A 26,632-nucleotide genomic window follows, 5' to 3' on the forward strand; every position below is an offset into this window, starting at 1 on the left:
ATAATAAGACACAGGCTAACAAAATGGATATGAAAACAGAATCCATCCTTCTGCTGCATTTAAGAAACATACCTCAACCTCAAATACAGACATCACCTCAGAGAAAACGGTTGAGAAAAAATTTTCCAATCAAATGGTCCTAAGAAATAGATGGTCTAGCTATCTTAATATCTATCAAAAATAGACTTCAAACTAAAATCAATCAAAAGAGAACAAAGAAGGACATTTCATATTAGTCACAGGAAAAATCCATGAAGAGGAAACCAATACTGAACATCCATGTCCTCAATACAAGAGCACCCTCATATGTAAAAGAAACACTACTAACGCTTAAATCATACTTTAAACCCCACACACTAATAGTGGAAGACTTCAATACCCCATTCTTACTACTGAACAGCTCTGCCAGATATTTTAACAGAGAAACAACATCATAGAACATTTCATACAAACATAAAAGAATATATCCTTTTCTCAGACCCTCATGGAACCTTCCTCAAAACTGACCACATTCTAGGTAACAAAGCAAACCTCAACAGATACAAAACAATTGGAATAACCCAAAGTATCACCATTGCTTAGGGTTAAAATTCAACCGCAACACTAATTTCAGAAAGCCCACAAACACATGGAAATTAAATAATCCTAACCTGAATCACCAATGGATCAAGGAAGAAATAAAGGAAGAAATTAAAGACTTCCTAAAATTCAATGAAAATGCCCATACAACATACCCAAATTTATGGGACACAATAAAAGCAGTTTAAGAGGAAAGCTCATTGCACTAAAAGCCTACATAAATAAACTGGAAAAAGCCCACAATAGTGAGTTAACAGAACACCTGAAAACTCTAAAACCAAAATAAGCAAACTGACCCAGGAAGACTAGAAGACAGGAAATAATCAAATTGAGAGCCAAAATCATCAGAAAGAAACAAAGAAAACAATAAAAAAAAAATCAATGAAAAGAGTTGGTTCTTTGAGAAAAATCAATAAAAGAGACTAACCTTTATCAAACTAAACAAAAGAGACAGAATATCCAAATTAACAAAATCAGAAATGAAATGGGAGACATAACAACAGAGACAGAGGAAATCCAGAAAAATCAGGGCATACTTTGAAAACCTGGACTCTACAAAATTGGAAAAGGTAAAGGAAATGGACAATTTTCTGGATAAATACCACTTAACAAAATTAAATCAAGAAATTAAGTAGACCTACAATTAGTAAAGAAATAGAAACATTCATCAAAAGTCTCCCAAACAAAAAAAGTCCAACCAAAAAGATGATTTCAGTGCAGAATTCTACAAGATTTTCAAAGAAGAACTACCAATACTTCTCAAGTTGTTCCACACAATAGAAACAGAATTAACATTACCAAACTCTTTTTATGAGGCTACAATTACTCTGATATCCAGACCACACACAGATATGATTAAAAAGGAGAATTACAGACCAATGTCACTCGTGAATATTGATGCAAAAATATTCAATAAAAGACTAGCAAACCGAATCCAAGAATACATCAGAAAAATCATCCATTATGACCAAATCGACTTCATCCCAGGGATGCAGGGAAGGTTCAACATATGAAAATCTGTCAATGAAATCCACCATATAAAGAAACTGGAAAAGCAAAACAAAACCCCACATGATCATCTCATTAGATGCTGAAAAAGCCTTCGACAAAATGACATCTCTTCATGATAAAAGTCTTCAAGAGAGTAGGAATAAAAGGAACATACCTAAACATAATAAAGGAAATCTACAGCAAGCCAACAGCCAACATCAAACTAAATGGAGAGAAACTCCCACTGAAATCAGGAACAAGACAAGGTTGTCCACTGTCTCCATATCTGTTCAATATAGTGCTTGAGGTTCTAGCTAGAGCAATAAGACACCAAAAGGAGATCAAGGGACACAAATTGGAAAAGAAGAAGTCAAACTCTCACTATTTGATGGTGATATGATAGTTTATATATGTGACCACAAAAATTCTACCAAGGAACTTCTACACCATATAAACACCTTCAGTAATGTAGCAGGATAAAAGAGTAACTCAAAAAAATCAGTAGCCTTTCTTTACACAGATAATAAATGGGCTGAGAAAGCAACCAGAAAATTTCACCCTTCACAATAGCCACAAATCACATAAAATATCTTGAAGTAACACTAACCAAGGAAGTGAAAGCCCTATTTGACAAAAACTTTAAGTCTTTGAAGAAAGAAATTGAAGAAGAAACCGAAAATGGAAAGATCTCCCATCCTCTTGGATAAGAAGGATCAACATAGTAAAAATGGCAATCCTACCAAAAGCAATCTATAGATTCAATGCAATCCCCATCAAAAATCCAACACAATTCTTCACAGACCTTGAAAGAACAATAGTCAACTTCATATAGAAAAACAAAAAACCCAGGATAACCAAAACAATCCTGTACAATAAAGGAACTGCCAGAGGCATTACCATCCCTGACATCAAACTCTATTACAGAGCTACAGTAATGAAAACAGCGTGGTACTGGCATAAAAACAGAGATGTTGACCAATGGAATTGAATTGAAGACCCAGATATTAATCCACACACTTTTGAACACCTGATTTTTGACAAAGAAGCTAAAATTATACATTGGAAAAAAGAAAATGTCTTGAACAAATGGTGCTGGCATAACTGGATGTCAACCTGTAGAAAAATGCAAATAGATCCATATTTATGCACAAAACTCAAATCCAAATGGATTAAAGACCTCAATACAAATCTGCCCATACTGAACCTGATAGAGGAGAAAGTGGGAAGTAGCCTTCAAAGCATGGACACAAGAGACCACTTCCTAAATATAACCCTAGTAGCACAGACAATAAGAGCAACAATAAATAAATGGGACCTCCTGAAACTGAGAAGCTTCTGGAAAGCAAAGCACACAGTCAATAAGACAAAAAGGCAGCCTACTGAATGGGAAAAAAAAATCTTTACTAACCCCACATCAGACAAAAGACCTATCTCCAAAATATATGAAGAACTCAAGAAATTAGAAATTAAAATTCAAAATGACCCAATTAAAAAGTGGTGTACTGAACTAAACAGAGATTTCTCAACAGAAGAATTTCAAATGGCCAAAAGATACTTAAGAACATGTTCAACTTCCTTAGTTATCAGGGAAATGCAAATCAAAACAACTCTGAGATACCATCTTACTCCTGTCAGAATGGCTAAGACCAAAAATACTAAAGATAACCTATGCTGGAGAGGATGTGGAGTAAGGGGAACACTCCTCCATTGCTGGGGAGAACGCAAACTTTCTAGTGATGAGGCGAGCACTTTGGAAATCAGTATGGCGGTTTCTCAGAAAACTGGGAATCAACCTACCTCAGGATTCAGCAATACCACTTTTGGGAATATACCCAAAAGATGCTCAATCATACTACAAAAGCATTTGTTCAACTATGTTCATAGCCAGAACCTGGGAACAACCTAGATGCCCTTCAACTGAAGAATGGATAAAGAAAGTGTGGCACATCTACACATTAGAATACTACTCAGCAGTTTAAAAAAAATTACATCTTGAATTTTGCATGCAAATGGATGGGATTAGAAAACACTATCCTGAGTGAGGTAACCTAGACCCCTCAAAAAACAAATATGGTATATACTCATTCATAAGTGGATAATAGTCATAAACAAAGGACATTGAGCCTATAGTTCATGATCCTAGAGAAACTAAGTAGTAAGGTAAACTCAAAGAAAAAACATATATAGACCTACCTGGAAATTGGAAACAGACAAAAATTTGGGTGCATGGTGGGCAGGGGGTAGAAGGAAGGGGAGAGGTTGAGGAGAACTTGAGGGAATGGGATAGTCGAGATGGAGGAAGGACAGATATGAGAGCAAGGAAAGAGATATCTTGATTGAGGGAGCCATTATTGGGTTAGCAAAAAACCTGGCTCTAGAAAAATGCCAGGAATCCACAAACATGACCCCAGCTAAGACCCTAAGCAATAGAGGAGAAGGTGTCTGAACTGGCCTTACCCTGTAGTTAGACTGATGATTATCTTAAATATCACCATAGAACCATCGTCCAATAACAGATGGGAACAGAGACAATGACCCACATCGGGACACTGGACTGAGCTCCCAAGATCTAGTTGAAGAGTGGAAGGAGTGAGAGATGAGCAAGGACTTCAAGACCATTAGGGGTTCATCCACTGAGACAGTTTGCCTGAGCTAATGGTAGCTCTCCAACTGAACTGGGAGTGAATGAGCATGGGAACAAACAAGTCTCTCTGAAGGTTGTTGACAGGTGGAGCAGACTGAGGGGCCACTGATAGTGACACTGGGACTTGTTTCTATTGCATGTACTGGCTTCTTGGGATCCTATTCTCTTTGGATGTATACTTTGCTCAACCTAGACGTAGTAGGGAGGGCTGTGGACTTTTCTTAGGACTGAAAAGGGTGGGGTGGGAGGGTGTGTGGAGGGAGTGAGAGGGGAGTGGGAGGACAGAGAGAGTGGGAATTTTGATTGGTTTTTTTTTAAGTAATAAAATAATAATAAAAAAAAGATCAACTCAAAAAATTCCGTTTTATGTGTACGGGTACTTTGCCTACATATATGTCTGTGAATCATTTGCATGAAATGCCTTTATTGGACCTCCTGGATCTAGAATTTCCGATGGCTGTCAGCCTTGTGGGCATTGTGAATGGAACCCAGCTCCTCTGACAGAAACCTCTTAACTATTGAGCCATCTGTCTGGCACTTCAAATTTTTAATTATCAAAATAGTATACACTCTTTAAAAATTATTGGAAAAGAAAAAAGATACAGCACTAGTCCAAGGATATTTTAAAAAGTATTTTGGAAAAAAAAAGATTTTTAATTGGACTTTAAATAGGACAGAACTTAAAAGGTGAAGAAAGTAAAAAATTTTAGATTTGGGAAAAAGGAGTAAGTAACACAAGATCTCAGGCGAGTACCAAGCAGGTGCCAGGTACACTGAGTCAAGACCAAAGACATGCTGAAGGCTGATTTGAAGCAAAGGCAGAAAAATACCCTTTCAGGAAAAGACAGGAAAGAAGGTGTGAGATAGACCAGCTCCAACAACAACAATAATAACTACATAAACGTGAGTTTTGTATGACATTTAAACTTTTCTTATTTAGCTATTTAATACAGTTTTCACAACAAAGTATGAGTTAGGTAGTGGTAACTGTATCAGATTAGAAAAATGACGTTTGAATCAGTTATGTAATTATCAACAATTTCATGACTATGAGAATGAGAATCTAGTTTTCTGAATTCAATAGGAAAGGGCCAACAATAACAATATAATATTCAATAATAATGATGATAAGGAAAACCTTTTCAACTTCAATTTGCTGAAAACAAAGGAATAGGATGGAGTTTTTTAGAAGTTTCATGGCACGTTTTAAAACATAACTGGATGTCAACATGTATAAGAATGCAAATAGATCCATGAACAAAACTCATAAATTCGATTTTCCTAAAAAGAATAATCTATTTACCAGCATGCATAATGAATGGGTGCCCAGTGGTCATTATCCAGTTGGTTGACTGAAAATCCCTTACTGAGAAGATGGCTTAGTAATTCTGAATCTCCTTCACAGGCATTTCGATGCAAAGGAAAGTCATCAACCCATTGCCGTTCTCTAATCATAAAAAAGAAATTAAGATAGTATAAACGTTGTGGAAACTCACATTACGTCCATACAGAAGTGATACATCTATGAAGAGGACCTATCACTGTGTGGCTGTTGGCCCGTGACCACACTGCTCACTTACTGCCTACATACATTTCAACATCAAGTTATGAGAGCCAGTTAGAGTAAAACCAAAACAGTACTTGTCTTCCATGACACTGCTCATGCTTCGCTGCCATTTTTCCTGTTTGGGAATTTGGATTTTTGAGTAGTCTGGAGCTCCTAGACCGAAGTATGGATTTATTACCACTTTGTCTACCTAGAAAAGGAAAAAAAAGTTAAAATAAAACTCCTTAAAAGTCTCATATACTTGATTATATATATATATATATATATATAAAAAGCGTTGGTACTATTTTAATGTTTTCCATGACAACCAATGTGTTTTTATTATATTCGAAATGTCTTTTGAATTAAGAGTCAACTGAATCTCTTACCCGGTTTGTGTACTGAAGCTCTGATCCAAACAAAGGGTTGTAAATGCAGGTGTCTGCTTTCTCTAGGGCTAGCATTTTATTTTTTATTTCTAGTGCACTATAGCCCATATGCAGTGAGTTTTCTGTCTGGCCTGATTCAGCTGCATATGCAGGGTTTATAACATTTGTCTTTATCCGCTCAAGGGGAGAAGGTCGGAACAAAGCTGGAATAAAGTGAGACTGCGCATGGCGTTCATCTAACCACCTGGCAGAGAGGAAAAAGGCAAAAGTGAACGTGACAAAGGCAGACTGCTCTAGAACTCTGACATGTCACATATTCTAATATTATGTCCAGCTTTAAAATATGTTTAGTATTAAGTATTTAATAAAAGCTTTGTCAATAGACACAGCAATTATTCTAAAATGTCTATGCCATTATAATCATAAAACAACTTTAGAAAATATAAAATACTTCTATACTGGGCCTCCTGAGATGTGATATTACCCAGAAGACAGACTATAACTGTTCACTGACAAGAGTAACTACTATGCCTACTTTATCCAAAAAAAAAAAAAAATCTTGATCCTGAAAACTGAGAAGTGTTTATTATTTTGGAAAGATAAAATTAATATCCTCTAAGTAGTCAAGGCAAACTTAATTGAGGGATTTTTTTCAACCTTAAAGCTGAAAAACTGACCATTTTTGAGACAGGTTATTTTTCAGTAATATTTTCCCACAAGAGAACCACAGACTAATTTCAATTATGATTGATTAAAAATATTCTTAATGTGTTTCTTACTTATCCAAGGCTATTAACATCCTTGCTGTAAGTGTTGCAAAGTGAGTACTAGACTCACTACAAACCCTCATAATATCTTGTAAGCAGTAAAAAATTGGGCATCCGGGAGTATATGAATATTTAGTATTATCTGAAAAAGAAAAAGAAATTGTTCATTACATAAAGTTTACAAATACGTGTTCTTAATGTAGAGCATGTTCTCAAAATTTGTGGACTATAACAGAAATTGTTCTGTATTTGAAATTAGAAGGCCTGGATTCAAGTGACAACCAACTCTGTGACTTGTCCCCTTTGATGAATACAGCATTTTTATATCTTAAATTTTAGTGTGTTTGTGTGTAGATCAGGGAACAACTTTTGGGAGTTGGTTCTTGTCTTCCACCTTGTTGATACAATGTGTCTTGTTCTCCAGGAGAGCTGGCCTATGAGGTTTTGGTTCATTCATTTTATCTCCATCACCCAAACTCACAACTGGAATGCTGTGAATCCAGAGGCTTTGGGCTGTTTTATGTGATCCAGAGACCAAACTCAGGTCATCAGGATTGCATAGCAAGCACTTTTAGTCACTAAGCCAGACTTCTGGTCCTAGCACTTATAATCTTTATAATCTCTTTCTCAATAATGTTGTAAAATCTATTATGATTTCCAACATCATTTAAAATACTACATATTTTAAAAACTTTAGAACACTTAGAAGAATGTGTCTTGTTTACTAGAGCTGGTCAACAAAATAATGCAGCAGCAGGCTGATGGATGTCTCTGTTAGGTCATTAAATTTTTACCAGAAGTATCACTAACTTACATGAGACAAACACTCTATGGTTTGCAAAGTTCCTCAATGAATTCTCTCTATACTACAAATCAAGTGAAAGCATGGAATGATATTGTCTCTATTCACATATAGTTAATTTTAAATCTTAAAGATGCGCCCAAAGTCTAAAAATGAAATAGCTACAGGATCTGCACTGAAACTCAAAATTCCTTTCTATTATTCCAGGATATCTAAAGCTCAATTAAAATTTTTATATTAGATCTATGTTCTGTAAACGTTATCAACCATATTACTGGGCAGAGTATTTTAGAACAACATTTTCTTGGCCTCATTATGTTGTATCTATTTTTAGCCTATTAATGGCATATCCTTTGAAAAAATGCTTTATAACCAGAATACTTTTGTTTCGTTTTTCCCAAACAGCGTTTCTCTGTGTAGCCCTGGCTGTACTGGAACTTAGTAGACCAGACTGGTCTCTCAGAACTCACAGAGATCTGCCTGCCTCTACCTACCGAGTGCTGGGATTAAAGGTGAGCACCACGGCTGCCCAGCAAGAACATTTTTTAAATTTTAAGTGTATGAGTTTTGCCTGCAAGTATGTCTGTCCACCACAAGCATGCCTTGTGCCTTCAGAGGCCAGAAGACAGTGCTGCATCTCCTGGAACTGGAGTCACAGATGGTTGTGACCCACTGTTTGAATGGTGGAAACTGAACCTGGGCCCTCTGGAAGCACAGTCTGTTTTCAACTGCTGAACCATCTCTAGCTCCTTAACCTGAACACTTTTAATTTCAATTACTCCTTCTCTCTTCACATCTCCATCTTAAAAATGGAAATGAAAACATTATGAATTAGCCAAGAAACCTATACATTACTTTGAAATTAATATATATGATCATTTTTCTTCGTTAACTTAAAAATTCGTATAACAATATTAACAGTAGTAACTATAAACATACATTCCTAAGTACGTCAGTAAATTTTCAATTAACATTCAAAATACCTAAAAATCTAAATTCAGATTACCTTTGACAACTGATGGAACAATAAACAGTGCTGCTTCTCTGCCTGCTTTCTCTCCATCCAGAGGGAATTTCTTCATTAGTACTACTCGTTTCCCTAATTAAAAGAAAAAAAGAAAAGAAAAAGAAGAGCAAAGATGAAAGTAAAGGGTTATTTTGTTTGCTTTGTTAAGATAGGGTCCCTCCCAAACTAAGCCCTCTGAATGTGGGTGACAGTTATGTAGCTTGATCTGTTTGGTGTGGCCCTAGCAGGCAGTGGGACCAGGACGGCCTATCCTGGGTGAATGAACTGGCTTTCTGGCGCCCATCCCACCACACCTTGTTCAGCCTTGATACAGGGGGAGGGGCTCGGTGCTGCCTCAACTTGGTACACCAGACTTTGTTGACTCCCAAGGGAGGCCTTACTCCCTCTGAGGAGTGAATGAGGGTAAAGAGGTATGGGAAGGGGGGCAGGAGAAAGGGAGGAGGGGGAACTGGGGCTAGTGTGTAAAATTAAAAAAATTTTAAATTAAAGAAAAAATAAGATTTCCTCATTATAGCCCAGGATAGCTTAATTCATGATTCTGCTGCCTCGGTCTCTCAAGTTTCAAGATTACAGCTGCAGGCCATCATACCTGACTGAAAATAATAGATACTTAAACCTGACAAATTGTCTTCTGGATTAGAAAACAAGTTTTTAGGGGTTGGAGATACCTCTCATTGGTATAACACTTTTCCAACAGGACCAAGGGTCCAAGCTTGATCTCTTGCATCACATAAATAAATATGAAATATTTATTTATATTAAATATATAAGACAACATTAATATATATTTTAATAATAAATTAGTATTAATAAAAACTTAAAACATATACAAAAAGACCAAAGAAAATAAAGATTTAGAAAAGAAACTCAAACATTTTAAAAGGTTGTTATGTTATATTTTATTATATTATACTATATTAAATGCACTAATAAAAACTGATCATTCTGGCAGTTGGGGAGTGATTCAGTTGGTAAAGTATTTGCTGCACAAGTGTGAGACTCCTCAGAGAACTCAGGTAAATCTGGGCACATTAGTGTGTGCCTATAATCCCAGTGCCCCACAGCAAGATGGGAGATGTAGACAGGAGACGTCCTAGAGGTTTGAGGGCCAACTAGCGTGGTGTATGCAGCTGCAGCAATTGAGAAATCCATTATCAAAGAAGGTGGAAAGCAAGAACAGAGAAATATAAGGTTTCCCTAGCCCATTCACACTTGAGTCGTGGTATAACTGTGACCCACACTCACACACACAAATGAGCATATGGGCATGCATGCATACACAACACACAAAGTTTTTAATTAAAAAATGGTGGTAAAATTTTGATACTAAGGAATCAACATATAGACAATCAACTAATAGATTCAGGGCCATATTTTAATGTACTAGAAAATTCTAAGAGCTGTGGGCCACCATGTGGATGCTGGAAATTGAATCTGAGTCTTCTTTAAGAGCAGCCAGTGATCGTAACCACTGAGCCATTTATCCAGCTCTGAATTTTTTCCTTTTTAAAACATAACATATACACAGTTTATAAAAGTTGTACCTTCTGACAGCTCTCTGTTTCTTATGAGGCCAAAAAATAAGTTATTACTTTTCAATAACTTTCACAGGCTATATATTATCTAACATTTTAAATGGGCTCTACTTTTTAGAGTTCATACTTTTTTTCTTTCGTTTTATTTTTATTTCCTTTTATTATTATTATTAATTTAGATTTTTGAGACAGGGTTTCTCTATGTAGCTCTGTCTGTTCTGAAACTCATTCTGTAGACCAGGCTTGTCTTGAACTCACAGACCTGCCTCTGCTTCCAGACTGCTGGGATCAAAGGCTTGCACCACCATAACCTGGCCCAAGTTAATACTTTTCAGTTTGGTTTTTTGAAAAGAATTTTCTTCCTATGATTAAAATGAGAAGAAAACTGTATCACCTTGGTAGCTTTTAAAGGGTTTTTATGGCTAATTAATCCATGAATATTATATTTCACTAAGCCATAGAGAGAGGCTTATAGTTAGTTTCTTCTGTCTGGTAGAAAGAAAAATAATAGCTCAAAGATAATTATCTAGAAAACCATACTGTTAGCAAAAGTAACCTGCTCCATAAACACATCCCTAGCACCGCAGTTCCTCACACAGTTTGGGCTCTGCAGAAGTCAGTTATCTTTGGGAAGCAGAGGACCAGTGCAGGGTGGACGGGGACTGAACTGCAACAGTGAATATGATAAACTACATAACATACACTGGAAAATTCTATAATTAAATCTATTTTGTACAGTTAATACTTACTAATAAAATTTGATAAAATTACACTGAACTTACTTCTTCAAGGATCTGGACTATAGTTTAAATCTATTGTGCAGTTAATACTTGCGAATAAAATTTGATAAAATTACATTGAAGTTACTACTTCAAGGATTTGGATATAGTTTAACAACTTCCTGAGGTTTTCCTACTTTTTCAAATGGAAAGGAAAACAGAAATTGGTTTTAAAATACTTTTAAAAATATTTTTCAGGGCCTGGCACCGCAGTACAAGTCAGCACTCAAGAGCAGAAGCAGACACATCTCTGCAAGTTCAAAGCCAGCCTGGTTTACATAATTAGTTCCAGGCCAGCTAGGGTTACACAGTGAACAAAACCAACAAAACAAAACAACCCTTCCACCCAAAAACCCCACATTTTTTTCTTTTTAACTCTTGAAAACAAACTGTTAGGTGTAGGGAGAGAGAAAGGTTCCTACCTCTGATCCCCTGGTTTACAGGAGAAATTGGTTTGGTAGTTTCTACTACATAATCCAGTATGTCTTGTGCTATTTCACTGTTGTCTTGTAGTTTAGTTTCCAGCAAAACTTTCTTTCTCTTTCTTTTCTGTCCTTCAATGGGAACTTCATGCAATAAAATCTTAGATAAGAAAAAGAGCATTAATAGAAAGTTTAATCACTTGCCCTAGAATACTATTATAATCTGACAGTATTTCTCAACCCTAGGTGCATACTACAGAATAATCTATGAAGCTTTAAAATAATACCAATCCTAGTCTCCTCTCTGGACCTATTCAATCAGAATGCATAAGGAATGGAATCCTAGTGCAAATAGTTTCCCATCAATCTATTGTGCAACTGAAATCAGGAAATGGTTACAGATAACCTTAGAAACACACTTTAAGCCAAATGTTAGAAAAATTAGGCTATAATACAGGGGGGAAAAGCAATTCAATTGCATTTATATATGTAACATACAACTGTAACACACAGATACATAACTGCCCCAATTACACATTTACTAATCTATATACAACTACAGAAAAGTTATTTGATTGTGTAAAGCTGTCAAATGAGTTAAGGTAAAATATATTTTTCAACGAATTGTTAAAAATAATCTGAAAATAATCAATTATCAATCTTTATATTAAAAGTCGGATTAAACTGATTTTCATTAAGTTTTTATTTTTGAGTTAATCCATAAATTATATAAATACCTAAATAGATAAACTTAAGAAAATCATGAGCTGGGCATAGTAGTGCACACTTTTAATCCTAGCACACGGGAGGCAGAGGTAGGCAGATCTCTGAGTTTAAGGCCAGCCTGGTTTACAGAGTGAGTTACAGGACAGTCAGGGTTATACACAGAGAAACCCTGTCTTGGGGTGGGAGGGAGGGGGTGGGGTAGGAGGGGGGGTGGGGGAATACCGCCACCACCACCAACACCACCAATAAAAAACCTCATGACTTTGTCTTTGTTCTCTTGCCCTTTCATTTGAAGAAGGGGTCTCATGCACCCAGGCTGGCTTCAAGTAACCTATGTAGTCAAGGTCCACCATGCTTGATTTTAGGCAGTGCTGGGAATCAAACTCAGTTTTTTTATGCATGCTAGCCAAGAATGTATAAAAAGATCTATATCTCAGTCCCACAAGTAACTTTTTATTTAATAATCTACACATGTAAATGAATGCCAAATTGAAAGGTATGCAACAGAAAAAAATACAATTGGGTAGAGACCTAGACTAACTAGCTCACTAATAATAATTACAGCATATGGTCATAAAGCTTTATATATAAATGACAGTACAGAATGACATTCAATGGTAGGAATAAAATGTTATTAAATTTTCTCACTTCATAGGACTTAGCTCTATATTCCCGAGAGTTGAGACTGGCCGTATTCTTTGGACGGATAACCGCAACATAGGCATCTTCTATGTTTTCTGGATTTCCCATTGCTTTATAAAACAAACAGAAAGGTCCTTGGAAGAGTAAATGACATAACTGGTGGCAAGGTAAAGCATTTAACCCAGTTCAACAACTTTTTAAATAGTCACTTTGCAAAACAATTGCAAAATATTGATTTTTATAACTTATATAATACCTAAAAGGCAAGCCAAAGATGACTTTAATTTTGTCTTCATCATCAAGAATTAAGAATCTGGCCAGGCGGTGGTGGCGCACACCTTTAATCCCAGCACTAGGGAGGCAGAGGCAGGAGGATCTTTGTGAGTTAGGGGCCAGCCTGGTCTACAACAGCTAGCACCAGGACAGGCACCAAAAACTACAGAGAAACCCTGTCTCGAAAATCCAAAAAAAAAAAAAAAAAAAGAATCAAGAATCTGTCTTTGGGGCTTTAAAGGGTGGCATAATTATAAAATATTTTATAAAGTAAATAATAATTCAAAATAGTGGTTTGGAATAATGTTGTACTTTTATTTTCCTTAAAGTATAGAAATAAATATTGAGTTTGGAAGTTGGAAGTAGCTCCTTTATACCTACTAACACTCCAGAACTCTGAGCAAGAAAACATTTGATTTAGATATCTGGATGCCCTAACTTAGGTTTATAACTTTCTTTGGAGATGCCCATCACAGATTGGAACCATTTGGTCAGTAGGAAAAGAAAAATCTTTTCCATTTCTTTTATCGATTTCCCTAGGTAATCCACAGTTTTTCTTTTAAATATAGTCACTGCGTCGATGTATGTAATCCTCCCTAACCCCCCAAAATTATTTTTTAAGTCTCCACTGGGCAATTTTGGAAAAGTAATTGAATTTCAGTTACATACTTGACTGCTGAATGTTCTGTTTGATCAGAACCATTACTTGTTCATAGCTACACTAAAAAGCTTCTCTTGGACTGCGTATCTTTATCCTTTGGCTCTTAAATGTTCCAGTCAGTGATATGCCAGTAAATTTCTAGAAGAAATCAACCCCAGAGTTTCTCTTCTAGTCACACTCACATCAGCTTCCTTTAGGCATTAAAATGGTCTTTTCATATTTAATGAGTCCCTTATTGCTTCAATTCTCAGAAGAAGCATTTTCCAAAAAGGGTTGAAATGTTACTTGAGAGGATACACACTTACTCTCTTTGCTCAGATGCAATGGATGGCACTCTGATAGCCCAACTCATTTTCCTAAAGTTAAAGTATTTAATTACAAAAGTTTTCATTGATTTTGTTCCACAGAAACTAAGATATTTCGATGAACTTTCTATGAGACATTAGAATGAAAGCATTTCATTTTGCTCAAAGTTTTGAAAAAAGATTTGTTCCATTTCTATAGTTCAAGGGATTTTTTTTCAATTCAATCATTTTAATAAGATCATCCTAAAAAGCCACTACATGCAGAAAAGCTGCTTACAGAAAGTGAAAAAGAGGTTTTTCTACAAAATTCCTGTCTAGCAATTATTTTCATCGCCGATCAACAATGACTAAAACATAATAAATTATAAATAATAAGATACATGGGTGCCTTAAAGACTGCAATCTTCTTTAAAAGGCTTTGTATTGTAGAGACACAGCACAGAATACATGGCAATTGCAGAAAACAGTGCTTTCTATAATTCGCCTAAAGAAGAAATGAAGTAGCTGTTCACTTTCTACGCAGAATTTAAAGAAAACTAATTCTTGTTTCAATCAACTCATGACAAGAAAACGCCTATTAACAAAGTGTTTCATTAATTAATACTCATATATTTTAAGTCGTTCACTATTAACATATCCCCCAAATATCCTTAAAATTGGTTTTCAAGAAGTACTTGTACTGGAGCATTTAAAATAATCTTTCAGTGACAAAAAAGGAAACAAAAGTTAAAGCTAGGAAATAGCAAAAGCTAAGGTTATTGCACCTACTCCAGCTCAAACTCAACCACAAAAAAAAAAAAAGAAAGAAAGAAAATAGCAAAAGCTACCAGTCATGAAGTAAGACAGGTGCAACAGAAACACAAAAGACAAAAGAAATAAAGGTATTGTTACGGCTCAGTGCACTGGAGAAAATGCTCAGGCGTGATACGCTGCCAAAATAACGAGGACTTATGTAAGTGATGGTTCATAACTGGGAGGTTTCTGAGATCGTTTTAGAAACACGTAGGGGTGTTTTTGTTTATCATTATGATTGAGAAAGGAGAGGCGGACAATTGTCATTAAGTGCCCACAGCTAGGGTAATATTCCTTTGTGGGTCAGCTGGTCTGACTGCAAACAAACAGTCAAGGCCATGGTAAGTTCTCTGAGAGGGTGGGACAGGAATGGAGCTGTAATCTTGAGGTAGGCCAGCCACATAAAGGGGTTCTGGTTGAAGCTACAAACACAGGGGAAGGGGCGGGGACAGCAAAGCAAGCGAGGTAAAAACCATAAACGAAGAACTCGGAAAGAAAGGACCCACAATCAACACGCTGGTCATCACTTTCCCTACAAAGATAACACTCTGCCTGGGAAGCTGCCCCACCACCCACCAATCTTCCACTACTGGGGGAAAAAGCAAGCTGCTTTGCTCCAAGGGCTCTTACCCAAAAGACGACCTTGGAGTCTCGCTAACTGCTGGGAGAAATACACCCCTTGCCTGCAGAACCTAGGTGGAGAGGTTCGGTGTCCCACCCGATTTCGCTAGCTGGAGTCTGGATGGTGCCTCTCGATTCCGCGAAGGAAACCCAGAAGACTAACCCGAGCGAGCGGCCATCCCCTTACGGGTCCGCTACATCCAAGTCACAGGGTGGGGCGGCAACCGGCGCATTGAGGAGCCGTCACCGTTTTCTCATTTCTTCTGCCTTTCTAAGAGGACCAGGGGCTCGAACCAACTTCCTGCAGCAGAAGTCGCCGCCCCGAGAGTTCGGGTCTGGACACCTGCTCTCCACTGTCCTTCCCTTCCCTCGGCGGCAATCAGCTTCAGCCTCTCCCACAAACTCGGGACACCTAAGGCCTCGCCTGGCCTCGTCGCCGCCACCGGCGCCAGGAAATAACTTCCGGGGTTACGCCCCTCCCCCTCCCCCAGCCTGCTTAAGGTTTGCGGCGGAAAAGCTTCCGGGTCGGTCTGCGGGTGCCGCCGTTCGTGCCGGTCCGTGCCCCTTCTTGCGGCGGCCGCCGCTGTCTGGAGCGGACAGCCGGCTCCTGGGCACTCGCGGTGCTGGCGGAGGTCGGCGTCCACGGCTGCGCGCGCACCCACGGCACGACCATGCTCTGGACTTGACCGAGCGGCGGAGGCAGGCGCCCCCGCCCCCCTCCTCCCCACCCGGAGCGCGGCGGCGCAGCTGGAGAGGGTGTGAGCTCGTCCGGGCGTCGGGCTCGCGCAGCGCTTTCCGCGGCCTCCAGCGCGCATCCTCCGGCTCCCTCAGCCGCTGGCGGCGGGTGGGTAGGGCGCGGAGTGGAAGCGAGGTCATCGGCTCGGCGGCGCGAGAGGCAGGTGGCCGCGGGGGAGGAGGCTGCAGACCTGTGCGGTCCGCGCGACCCCGGTTCCCACCGGGAGAAGTAACCGTAAGTCTCTGCTTCGCGGCTCGGCTTTGGCCGAGGCTATCTAAAGCTGCCCACTTCACGCCCTTCCCTGTCTCTTGCGAGTGTGCCCATCGTCCCTTCTGTCCCTATCCCTGAACAGGTACGCTCACGTATTTACAAGCCTCCGGGTTTCCACGGCGCGCCCCATCCTCCATACGTGTCTACATCGCCTTGTCCCTCTGTCCTCACAAGATTCGTGCCCTCCTTCATTTTCTGTAGAACCCGGAGCAGCCCGGGCATGAGATGTGAAAAGCCTTGGATACTTCCAACTCCGCAGATCTGACGTACCGAGGAGCTAAGAGGTTAAAAGTGCTCTGCAGGACTGTCATGGTGGGGTTAGGTAGGTGCTGATGGCACCGTTGTTTGTTGGTTTTGCCACCCAAACAAAAGAATGGACGCTCCTTCTGTACCCTCAGTCCTGTCCCTGTTTGTGGGAACTGTTCTTACATTGAGGTTGGAGTCGGAGGAAATTGGAGCTAGAGCCCTAATGAAGCAGCTCCTGAAGAGGTTTTATTCTCACAAGCTCTATTCTTGAAAAATCTTGTATTGCGACAACTCATTGCAGGAAAACTTTACTGGTATATCTGAAGAACGAATGTGAAAATGTTTGAAATTTTAGTTAGTATACTTTGGATACTGTTAATTTCTTACTGTGTTGATTACTAGACTTTTTCTCATTAAATTTTAGTTAGTTTTTTTTAGTCTGCTTTTGCAGAACTTTCCAAAAATTAGGTTAAAATATATTTTTAATACTTCAGTGACTGGACAGTAGCTGTCATGTATCTTCATGTATTTACTACTTTTCAAGGCATTGTAGAAAGCAAATGATAATCTCAAAATACTGGTGCTCTGTAGGCTGCAGGTTTTGTCATTATTCTGTGAACTACTCTAAGGCAGGATGGTAGCATTGGTAACATTTTTCTTGGAAACTATTATTTCTTTCAGAACAATAAGTATGTTTAGTCACCCTTCCCCCCCAAACAATTCTTTTAGCAGTTGATTCTGTAACTACACTTCACAGGCTCAGAAGATGTAGTTCCAACGGTCTTTCTGGAAATACACTTTCCATGGCACAGAAGCCAACACTGTGCAGACTTGAGTGCATTGTTGAAGGGGTGTCTTCTGTTTTCTGTACAATCAGCTTCTGAATAAGATCTGAGTATTTTAATGGGGGAATGGGCAGTTACACAGAACAATCCTTATTTAAAAGTCCACCGATTTCAATTATCTTTGGGGCAAAGAGGGAAAAATAGAACCACATTTTCCTATTTCATTTATTCTCTTTCTCACAGCTCTGAGAATACCGAATTTATGAAAGTGTTGGTGAAATCATGCATGCTGTCTTAGAAAGTGAGGGCTGTACACGGGTGCATGCTGTGCCCTGGAGACAGTGTTTCGTTGGCCGCTCTTTCAGGCTTCTGTAGCACTCCTCACTTCTTAGAGTGTTGATTGTCGTTCCTCCTCCTTTCCTCGGTGTGTTCGCTTGTGAAAGTGAAGTGCATATATTTATACAGCGTTCCTATAGGTAAAAGGTAAAGGTATTTTTCGTAAATGAGTAGATACGGTTGATGGAAGAAGTATGAATCAAGTGTCTCTTGTTCTCCATTAGTGGAAGTGAAAATTTTTTTCTCGGTGCTTTTAATAGTTTTTCCCCCCTTGGAGGCTGCATATATCATTTAGGTTAAATTCTTAAGTGTTTCAAATATTGAGATTTATATGGCACATATTGTCAGTAAAGATTTTGAGTTTCAGCTCAGTATTGTCAGGAGTTTCTCTGCATTATCCTAAAAACGCTTAGGTATCTTATTTAATTTCACAAAATGATCTAACTTGGGGAACAGTGATATTTGGACTTTTCAGTCCATTTTCTTCAAACTGCTTCTTTCTTCTCCACCCTAGATACTTCACTTTCCTGCTTATTGTATTTCTTCATTTCATTCAACCTTTACTGAGCTGTGTGTGAGGATCAGGGTTTATGTTCTGCCACTCCAGGGTACATATATCAAGATTCCTTTTCTCACTAACTTTCCCAATCTAGATGTTTGACTGTGATTCTATCTGAAGGCATTGGAGAGTACTGGTTCTGAGATGAAAATACTCATTCAGACTTGATTAGTGGGATGTATGGTTTAGCAGCATTTTGATACAGTTCAATCTTATGGTTTCTTGAACCCCCTAACTTTCAGAAGCATAATTTACTACTATTACCACTTTTCTCCCAAAGCTTCTTTTGTATTATAAACATTTTGCTCTTGTTTTGGCCACTGCCCTTTACTATAATTACATGCTCTTCTGCTTCTGAGATTATAGAACATACCATTAATAATTCTTGAATTCTTAAAAAACAGCAATACTTGCTACTTTTTCTGTTTTCTGTCTTTTTCTTAACACACACACACACACACACACACACACACACACACACTGGCTACCCATAGTCTTTCTGTTTCACGTGTAAAAGTCTTTGGTAATACTCAAGGGTACTGTATTTTTCTGATTGGAATGATGGTGGAATTAGAATTCCTACTCAACAATGTAACAGAGACAAAACTATAAATGTGTGTTGATGCTTGGCCTATAAAGGTGAACAAATCAAGATTCTTTTTATCATTAGGCTATAAAATATCTACTTAAAATTCATGAAGGAAAAGCCTATTTAGATACCTTCAGTACCCTAAAGGTGTAAAAGTATTGCCTTGTTAATACACCCATTCATTATGGTAAAGGCAGGTATATAAATGCTTTAAACCAAAGTTTTCATCTGGTTTTGGTCTCAGACAATGATAGTTGGATCCCATTCTTTTCTACCACCGGGTATTCTACATTACAATATCTTTCAAAATTTTAACAATAATTTTGAAATGATTTCAGATTACTTGAATTAGGTCATTTCAAATTCATAAGATGCTAGCAACACAAAGATCTGCAATTGTATATCTTCATTTGGATTTCTTTCACTGTTAACGTTCTGCTAATTTCCTTAATTGCTTACCATTTCATTCTCCATGCATAAATATATACATCCAACACATACAGTTTTATAAGTCTTTCGCAGCATTTTGAGGAAACTTCAAACGTGTGTCTTTACCCTGCCACACTACAGTGTCTGCTTTCTAAAAACAAAGCCCTGTTATGCAATCCTGATACTGCCCCTTCAAGAATAAACACTATGTTAACTTTTTTCAGACATTTTTGGCCTCAGTTTCCTCATATTCCATGTCTTTGGCAGTTTTGTCAAGTATAAGCCTACATTTTCTCTCTTTTTTAATATTTTTTAATTGATATTATTGAACTCTACATTTTTCTCTGCTCCCCTCCCTGCTTCTCCCCTACCCCTTCAGTCCTCACCCAAGGTTCCCATGCTCCCAATTTACTCAGGAGATCTTGTCTTTTTCTACTTTCTACTTCCCATGTAGATTAGATCTATGTAAGTCTCTCTTAGGGTCCTCATTGTTGTGTAAGTTCTCTTGAGTTATGGTTTGTAGGCTGGCTTTCTTTGCTTTATGTTTAAAAACCATCTATGAGTGAGTACATTGATAATTGTCTTTCTGTGTCTGGGTTACCTCACTCAAAATGATGTTTTCTAGCTCCATCCATTTTCCTGCAAAATTCAAGATGTCGTTATTTTTTTTCTGCTGTGTAATACTCCATTGTGTAAATGTACCACATTTTTCTTATCCATTCTTCGGTTGAGGGGCATTTGGGTTGTTTCCAGGTTCTGCCTATGACAAACAAAGCTGCTGTGAACATAGTTGATTGAGCACATGTCCTTGTGGCACAATTGAGCATCTTTTGGATATATACCAAAAAGTGGTATTACTGTGTCTTGAGAAAGGTTGTTTCCTAATTTTCTGAGAAATCGCCACACTGACATCCAAAGGGGTTATACCAGCTTGCATTCCCACCAGCAATGCAGAAGTGTTCCCTTTTCTCAACAACCTCTTCAGCATAAGTTGTCATCAGTGTTTTTGATCCTGGCCATTCTTACAGGTGTAAGATGGAATCTCAGAGTTGTTTTGATTTGCATTTTGCTGATGACTAAGGATGTTGAACATTTCCTTAAGTGTCTTTTAGCTATTTTAGATTCCTCTGTTGAGAGTTCTCTCTTTAGGTCTGTACTCCATTTTTTTTTTTTTTGGATTATGTGTTCTTTTGGTGACCAATTTCTTGAGTTCTTTGTATATTTTAGAAATTAGACCTCTGTCTGATGTGGGGTTAGTGAAGATCTTTTCCCATTCTGTAGGCTGTCGTTTTGTCTTGTTGACCATGTCCTTTGCTTTACAGAAGCTTTTCAGTTTCAGGAGGTCCTATTTATTAATTGTTTCTCTCAGTGTCTGTGCTGCTGGGGTTATATTTAGGAAGTGGTCTCCTGTGCCAATGCGTTCAAGTGTATTTCCCACTTTCTCTTCTATAAGGTTCAGTGTAGCTGGCTTTATGTTGAGGTCTTTGATCCATTTGGACTTGAGTTTTGTGCATGGTGATAGATACGAGTCTATTTTCATTCTTCTACATGTTTATATGCAGTTATGTCAGCACAAATTGTTAAATATGCTTTCTTTTTTCCATTTGATATTTTTTTGCTTCTATATCAAAGATCAGATGTTTGAAGATGTGTGGATTGATATCCGGGTCTTCTATTCGGTTCCGTTGATCTTCCTGTCTGTTCTTATGCCAATATCGGGCTGTTTTCAGTACTGTAGCTCTGTAGTAGAGTTTGGAGTCTGGGATTGTGATGCCTCCAGAAGTTGTTTTATTATACAGGATTGTTTCGGCTACCCTGGGTTTTTTCTTTTCCATACAAAGTTGAGTACTGTTCTTTCGAGGTCTTTGAAGAATTTTGCTGGGATTTTCATGGGCATTGCGTTGAATCTGTAGATTGTTTTTGGTAAGATCACCATTTTTACTATGTTAATTCTGCCTACCCAAGAGCATGAGCTATCTTTCCACTTTCTGGTGTCTTCTTCAATTTCTTTCTTCAAAGATTTAAAGTTCTTGTCATACAAGTCTTCCACTTGTTTGGTTATAGTTACTCCGAGATATTTCTTGCTATTTGTAAGCCTATATTTTCTAGCATAATCCTCATCCTAGAACTATGAACTTCATGTCCCCCAGGCAAGTTATACCTTCCTGGCAGGAATATCAAGAAAAGATGCCATGCCCTTCTTAGTGAATTTCATCCAGAGGCCCTCAGTACCAAGCCATGTCACTAGCAATGAATGTAACAAGATATAATTGTGGAAATAAACTCCAAAATTGTGCCATTATCTTAGTTCTTATCAAACCTTCACTTGCTGACCTTAGTGTCATTGATGACTCCTACCTCAATTAACCACTTTTATGATTAGCAATTATTATTTATTTACATTTTCTCTCTGCATATACAAGTTGATGTTTTATTGAAAACTGCTTCTCTTTTCTCGCTTTTTATTTAAAAGTAGAGATGAAATGGTGTTGACTTTATGTGAGAGGTTGTGAATTGTTACTATCTCACTTACTGTGCTATTTCAGATGTCCCCAGTTTAGTCAGGGGAACATCTTTAAACTGTCTGCCATGCCCCTTGATCATGCTCCCATTTCCTTTCTGGCAGAATAAATTGTTCCTGATTCATCTTGTGCTTTGCTTGCTCTGCCACTGAAATCAGCTTTCCCACAAGGAGCCTGTTTTTGCGTTTTTGTTTGTAAAGATGATAGATGTTTATAACAAAGATTTGGGACCTCATCCTCTTTGCTTCTAGAGTATGAATGCTTCCGTGTGCTTTTACTGGACATGGTTAGGATAGATGGTTTGTGTGTGCACCCACACATATGTACACACTCATATACATACCTCTTTTTTATTTTGTTTCGCTTTGTTTCTGAGTCATTTTCCAGACTGGAATTAAATTTATTATATAGTCAAGGTTGAGTTATATTCCTAACTTCACAAAACAAACAAACAACAAGATGTTTCCTATGTAGTGAGAAGTCAGATACCACTGTCTGTGGCAGTGTGGTGGCTCCACAGGGCTGTCAGTAATACATGCTCACTTGTCTTTCTGGTTAGTTGTCCTGTCTTATCACCTGTGGTCTTAAGGTGACATTCCAGACTGAGTAGCAGCTTCTTTCTTTTTATTCTCTCATCATCCATGCCTCTGGGTGTGTTAACAGTATCCTATGTAGTTATCTCTTGAATGGAGCCAAGACCACAAAGCAATGCCCTCTTTACATTCCCATAACAAGTTTTTTTCTGTTCTTTTAGAAAATATTTCAGATTTGGCTTCGTGTGACATAAAATTGCATTTAAATTAGGAACTCAGAACTTTTTTCTATAATCTCTTGAATTGTCATACCTAAAAGGTTTTCATGACCGACCCCATACTAAGTTATTTATAAACAGAGATATAAACATGATTGATTATATTATCAAATTGAAAACTGATATTTTGGAGAGCACAGAAATTTATCATTGTACACAATAAATAAATGTTGATTAAAAAATTTATGTGCAACTATTGTATGCAGTGATTATAAAACTGAATAAGGCTGGCCTTGGAAAGATGGTTCAGTGGTTAATAGCACTGGTAGCCTTTCCAGAGGACCTAGATTCAATTCCCAGCAACCACGTGGCAGCTCAAAACTGTCTGTAACTCTGTTTCCAGGAGTTACACCCTCCTACAGACATAAATAAAGGCAAAACACCAGTGCACATGAAATAAAAATAAATAAATTTTTAAAAATCCTATATATATTTCTGTCACCATGACCACTGATACACATATGATGTTCACACAAACACACACACAAACAATAATAAATAGAAATAGTAAAAAAAATAACTGAACAAGGCTCAGGGGCAGAGCACTTGCCTAGCAACTGCAGAGCCCTAAGTTAACCTCGAGCACCATGAAAACAAAGGAACTAACCTTGAGTGTGATATGGCTCTTCTTCTCCAGGAGTTTACACATAGCCAGGCAAGCAGATAAACACTGAAGTACAGTTTTAGGTGGTAAGCTCACCCCATGATCAAATTAGACAACCTATAACTTAATAAAGGTTTGGGGAGCTATGATCCAGAGTCCTAATAGTGAAAATGGTTTTTAAAGTGCTAGCAGGAAATTTTCTTTAGAGCAAGTTGCCTTTATAATATTCTAAAACGGAACTGGACAAGATCATGTTTGTTATTTGATAAAGTTAATTTGGTTATATGAAAAAATGGTAGTTAATCTGATATATTAAGATAATTCTTGTGTATATTGAATATTGAATGTGTGTGTAAATGTAAGCTTATTCTCAAGGACTTTTTGTTATAATATAGTTTAGATATCAACAATATAAGATAGTATAATAGTACTGTGGCGTGAATGGGGCCAGGCCACCCTCTTGTGGTGCTGAGCCAAACAGAGCAGAACAGAGACCATGTCCTGTTTTATAAAGTGAGCTTGAATTAAGACTTCAGCTCAGGGCTGGTTAGATAGCTCTTACTGCCCGGCCTCCTAACATGAATTCATTCCTCAGAAATTACATGGTGGAAGGAGAAAACCAACTCCTGAAAAGTGTTCTTTGACAGTGTACATAACCTCAAAACCCATTTGTGCACATACATAAAAAATGTAATTTTAGAAGTTTTTGAAAAATACTTGATCTTATTAAGTCCTATATTCTCAAACCCAGGTTCTTTCTGTATATTCTGTTCTGCCTTCCCCTTGGTCCCATATAATCTGTATGTTGCTTCTACCTCAGAAATCTTGTAAAAATAGTTTTCAGCTTGGGACAAAGTTTCAAAGAATTCTACTCTTGATTTTCTACAGACACTCTCTGTGTGTGAGATGGAGTATAATCTGAAAGATAAGTGCTAACCAGAAAATTGCCACATTACATGAATGAGGCAGCTATTGTGAACATGCTGACAATAGTTTCTGAGAAATGTAGTATTGAACTGATAAGACAGTAGAAGACAAGATGCTAGCCTGGCATGCCATGCCATCGGACAGTTGAGTAGCACTCACCAATGTTAAGATTCTTCTTCCCCACTGCCATAGTCGATGTTCAGAATAAGGAATAAGAAAAGGGAGTACACTATTGCTGATACTTAAGGCAGGCATTGGTAGATTTGATGATGTTTAATTCCCCAAAACAACTGTGAAAATAAAGATAATTTCCCATCCCTTACTAATCATTTAAATAAATATCCCAAATCATTGAAATAGAATAGTTATTTCAGCTCAGGTTCTCTCTCCTTCTGAAAAGAGGTGTGCCCGGTATGGGACTAATGTTGGCATGGTACATGAAACTTTTTCCCCAAACTTGATTTGACATGGCATCCACAGATTTAATACTAAAAGATATGACATGATATTCTGAGTGGAAAACATCTTTATATATAATATGGGTGACAACGATGGAAGGTAAGGATTAAACTGATGATTTGTTATCATATAATGGTGAGAAGTAGGGCAACTCAGGAAGTGGGAACATCTGATTTTTCTTAACTACTCAAAAACTCCATGTGTTAAATGTCGAATATATAAGGCAAGAGAAGGTGGAAAATAGGATTCCAGTGTTCAAGGATTATATATATAGTCCAATAGTCATTTTCATTTGACTCCTTGAGAAAACTGAGCCTTTAGTGCTCTAACCTAGAATTCTCCACGTTGGCCATGTATCATAGTATCATCTAGATAGCCTATTAATACCCAAAATGCTGGGCCCCACTTCTGAGTTTCTGATTCTAGGTATCTGGGTGGCAGTCTGAAAGTTTTTTCTTAATAAGTTCCCAGGTGCTGCTAGGATTTCTGTTACTTGGTGTATGACCTTAAATTCTCCCTATGTCTCTAAAATATTACTAGTTATAGATAATCACTTTGAGAATTTAAAAACATTCTCGATTCATTTCTCTATGTTTTGTGCTTTAGATAAGGAACTCTGATGAATAAAATTTTATTTTTAAAAATGATTTTTTTTTAATTTATGCATGTCTGCAGTTACCTTTAGATGCAAGAAAAGAGGATCAAATCCCCTGGAGCTGGAGTTAGAGGTGGTTGTGTCCTGCCCAGTGTGAGTGCTGGTAACCAAACTCAGGTCCTCTGTAAGATCAGTATTCTTGATCAAACTACTCTAGTGGGTTATATGTGTCTGTTCCATTTCTGTTAGGGACTCTGGAGAAGTCCTTATCATTTGAGCAGATACTTCCTATTGCTAGTGAGAAGCAGCCTTTGTTTTTATCCTGGGGTGACCTGTAAGGCTTCACTGTTCGTATAGTCCTAGGTTTAGTCTATAGGTTTAAGACAGCGAGGGCAGACTGAGGTGGAACAGAACTTCATATACATTGATGGCAAAATACTTTAATTACTCTTTGAGCTTTCAGCCTTGGAAGGGAATGAGGCTGCTTAGAGAAACGTATAACAAATTCACTTTTTATCAGTTATCAATTTTAGACAGGCTTTAAATGATTGATACAAGTACAGACTGAAAGAAAGAGGCAGGTACAAAATGAAGACAGAGATGCTAGGGTTTTCTACTGATTCTTTTTAGTTACCTTCTGGACCCAAGTGAGGAGCCAGTGTTCTTTTAACAAGCAGTTTCTTTTCCTGTTTACTCATGGACATAGGCAGATTAATGTAGTATTGTGTGCATCGTATGTTGGAGTGGAGGGACAGAGAATAGGTCCATCTACTTGGAAGAGTCACTTGTCTGCTGGCCAGAATATGATTTAAAGAGACCTGTCCATCCAGTGGGTTTTACTTTTGGATCTAGGCAACATCAGCTACACATTAAGGACCTTTTTTAAACATAGTACATACCATGATGTCAGTGTTCCATTTTGTAACCCAAAACTCACAATGACTTTGTTTTGATGCTTTATATACTTTCCCTATCCATACCTTAATATTTTTTCTTGGGTTTTATATATTTCTGTCTCCATAATTGATTTCCTGTCTCTCATTTAACATGTGTATTAAATAATGAATAAAGTTTACTAGATAGTTAAGAGAAAATCTTAGCGTTTTAAATTGGAAAACTATATATGAGAAGTAAGCCATTTTATATAATATTTTATAAGAGCAATTTAATTCTATACGTTGCGAATTGTTAAATCTTTAGACTTTTCACTTGAGGTCTGTCTGAATATTTGTGTCAGATATAAGTAGCTCTCCCACTTGTCATT

General features: G+C 37.7%; 2 protein-coding genes across 7 annotated transcripts in view; one reads left to right on the forward strand and one right to left on the reverse strand.

The window, feature by feature from the left end:
- Positions 1-15,959, reverse strand: part of Krit1 (KRIT1 ankyrin repeat containing) — a 39,237-nt gene extending 23,278 nt beyond the window's left edge. Inside the window, exons 1-8 of one of the 2 annotated variants that reach the window (XM_041675718.1) lie at positions 15,664-15,959; positions 12,855-12,958; positions 11,481-11,640; positions 8,724-8,816; positions 6,928-7,057; positions 6,149-6,392; positions 5,855-5,970; positions 5,517-5,660 (exon numbers count right to left, since the gene is read on the reverse strand). In XM_041675718.1, coding sequence (XP_041531652.1) covers positions 5,517-5,660; positions 5,855-5,970; positions 6,149-6,392; positions 6,928-7,057; positions 8,724-8,816; positions 11,481-11,640; positions 12,855-12,958; positions 15,664-15,679 — 1,007 coding nt within the window. In that variant the 5' untranslated portion in view covers positions 15,680-15,959. The remainder of the gene's footprint in view (positions 1-5,516; positions 5,661-5,854; positions 5,971-6,148; positions 6,393-6,927; positions 7,058-8,723; positions 8,817-11,480; positions 11,641-12,854; positions 12,959-15,663) is intronic. The other variant, XM_041675717.1, reaches the window with a different exon arrangement.
- The window catches only part of Ankib1 (ankyrin repeat and IBR domain containing 1), a 126,512-nt gene continuing 115,799 nt past the window's right edge, over positions 15,920-26,632 (forward strand). For 3 of the 5 annotated variants that reach the window (XM_041675712.1, XM_041675714.1, XM_041675715.1), the window contains exon 1: positions 15,920-16,470. The gene's annotated coding sequence lies outside the window, so the exon portion shown is untranslated. The remainder of the gene's footprint in view (positions 16,471-26,632) is intronic. The other 2 variants (XM_041675713.1, XM_041675716.1) reach the window with 2 other exon arrangements.

Source organism: Microtus oregoni, unplaced genomic scaffold (genome assembly GCF_018167655.1).
Source record: "Microtus oregoni isolate MIOR12 unplaced genomic scaffold, Mior012 000026F_ref0000081, whole genome shotgun sequence".
NCBI lineage: Eukaryota > Metazoa > Chordata > Mammalia > Rodentia > Cricetidae > Microtus > Microtus oregoni.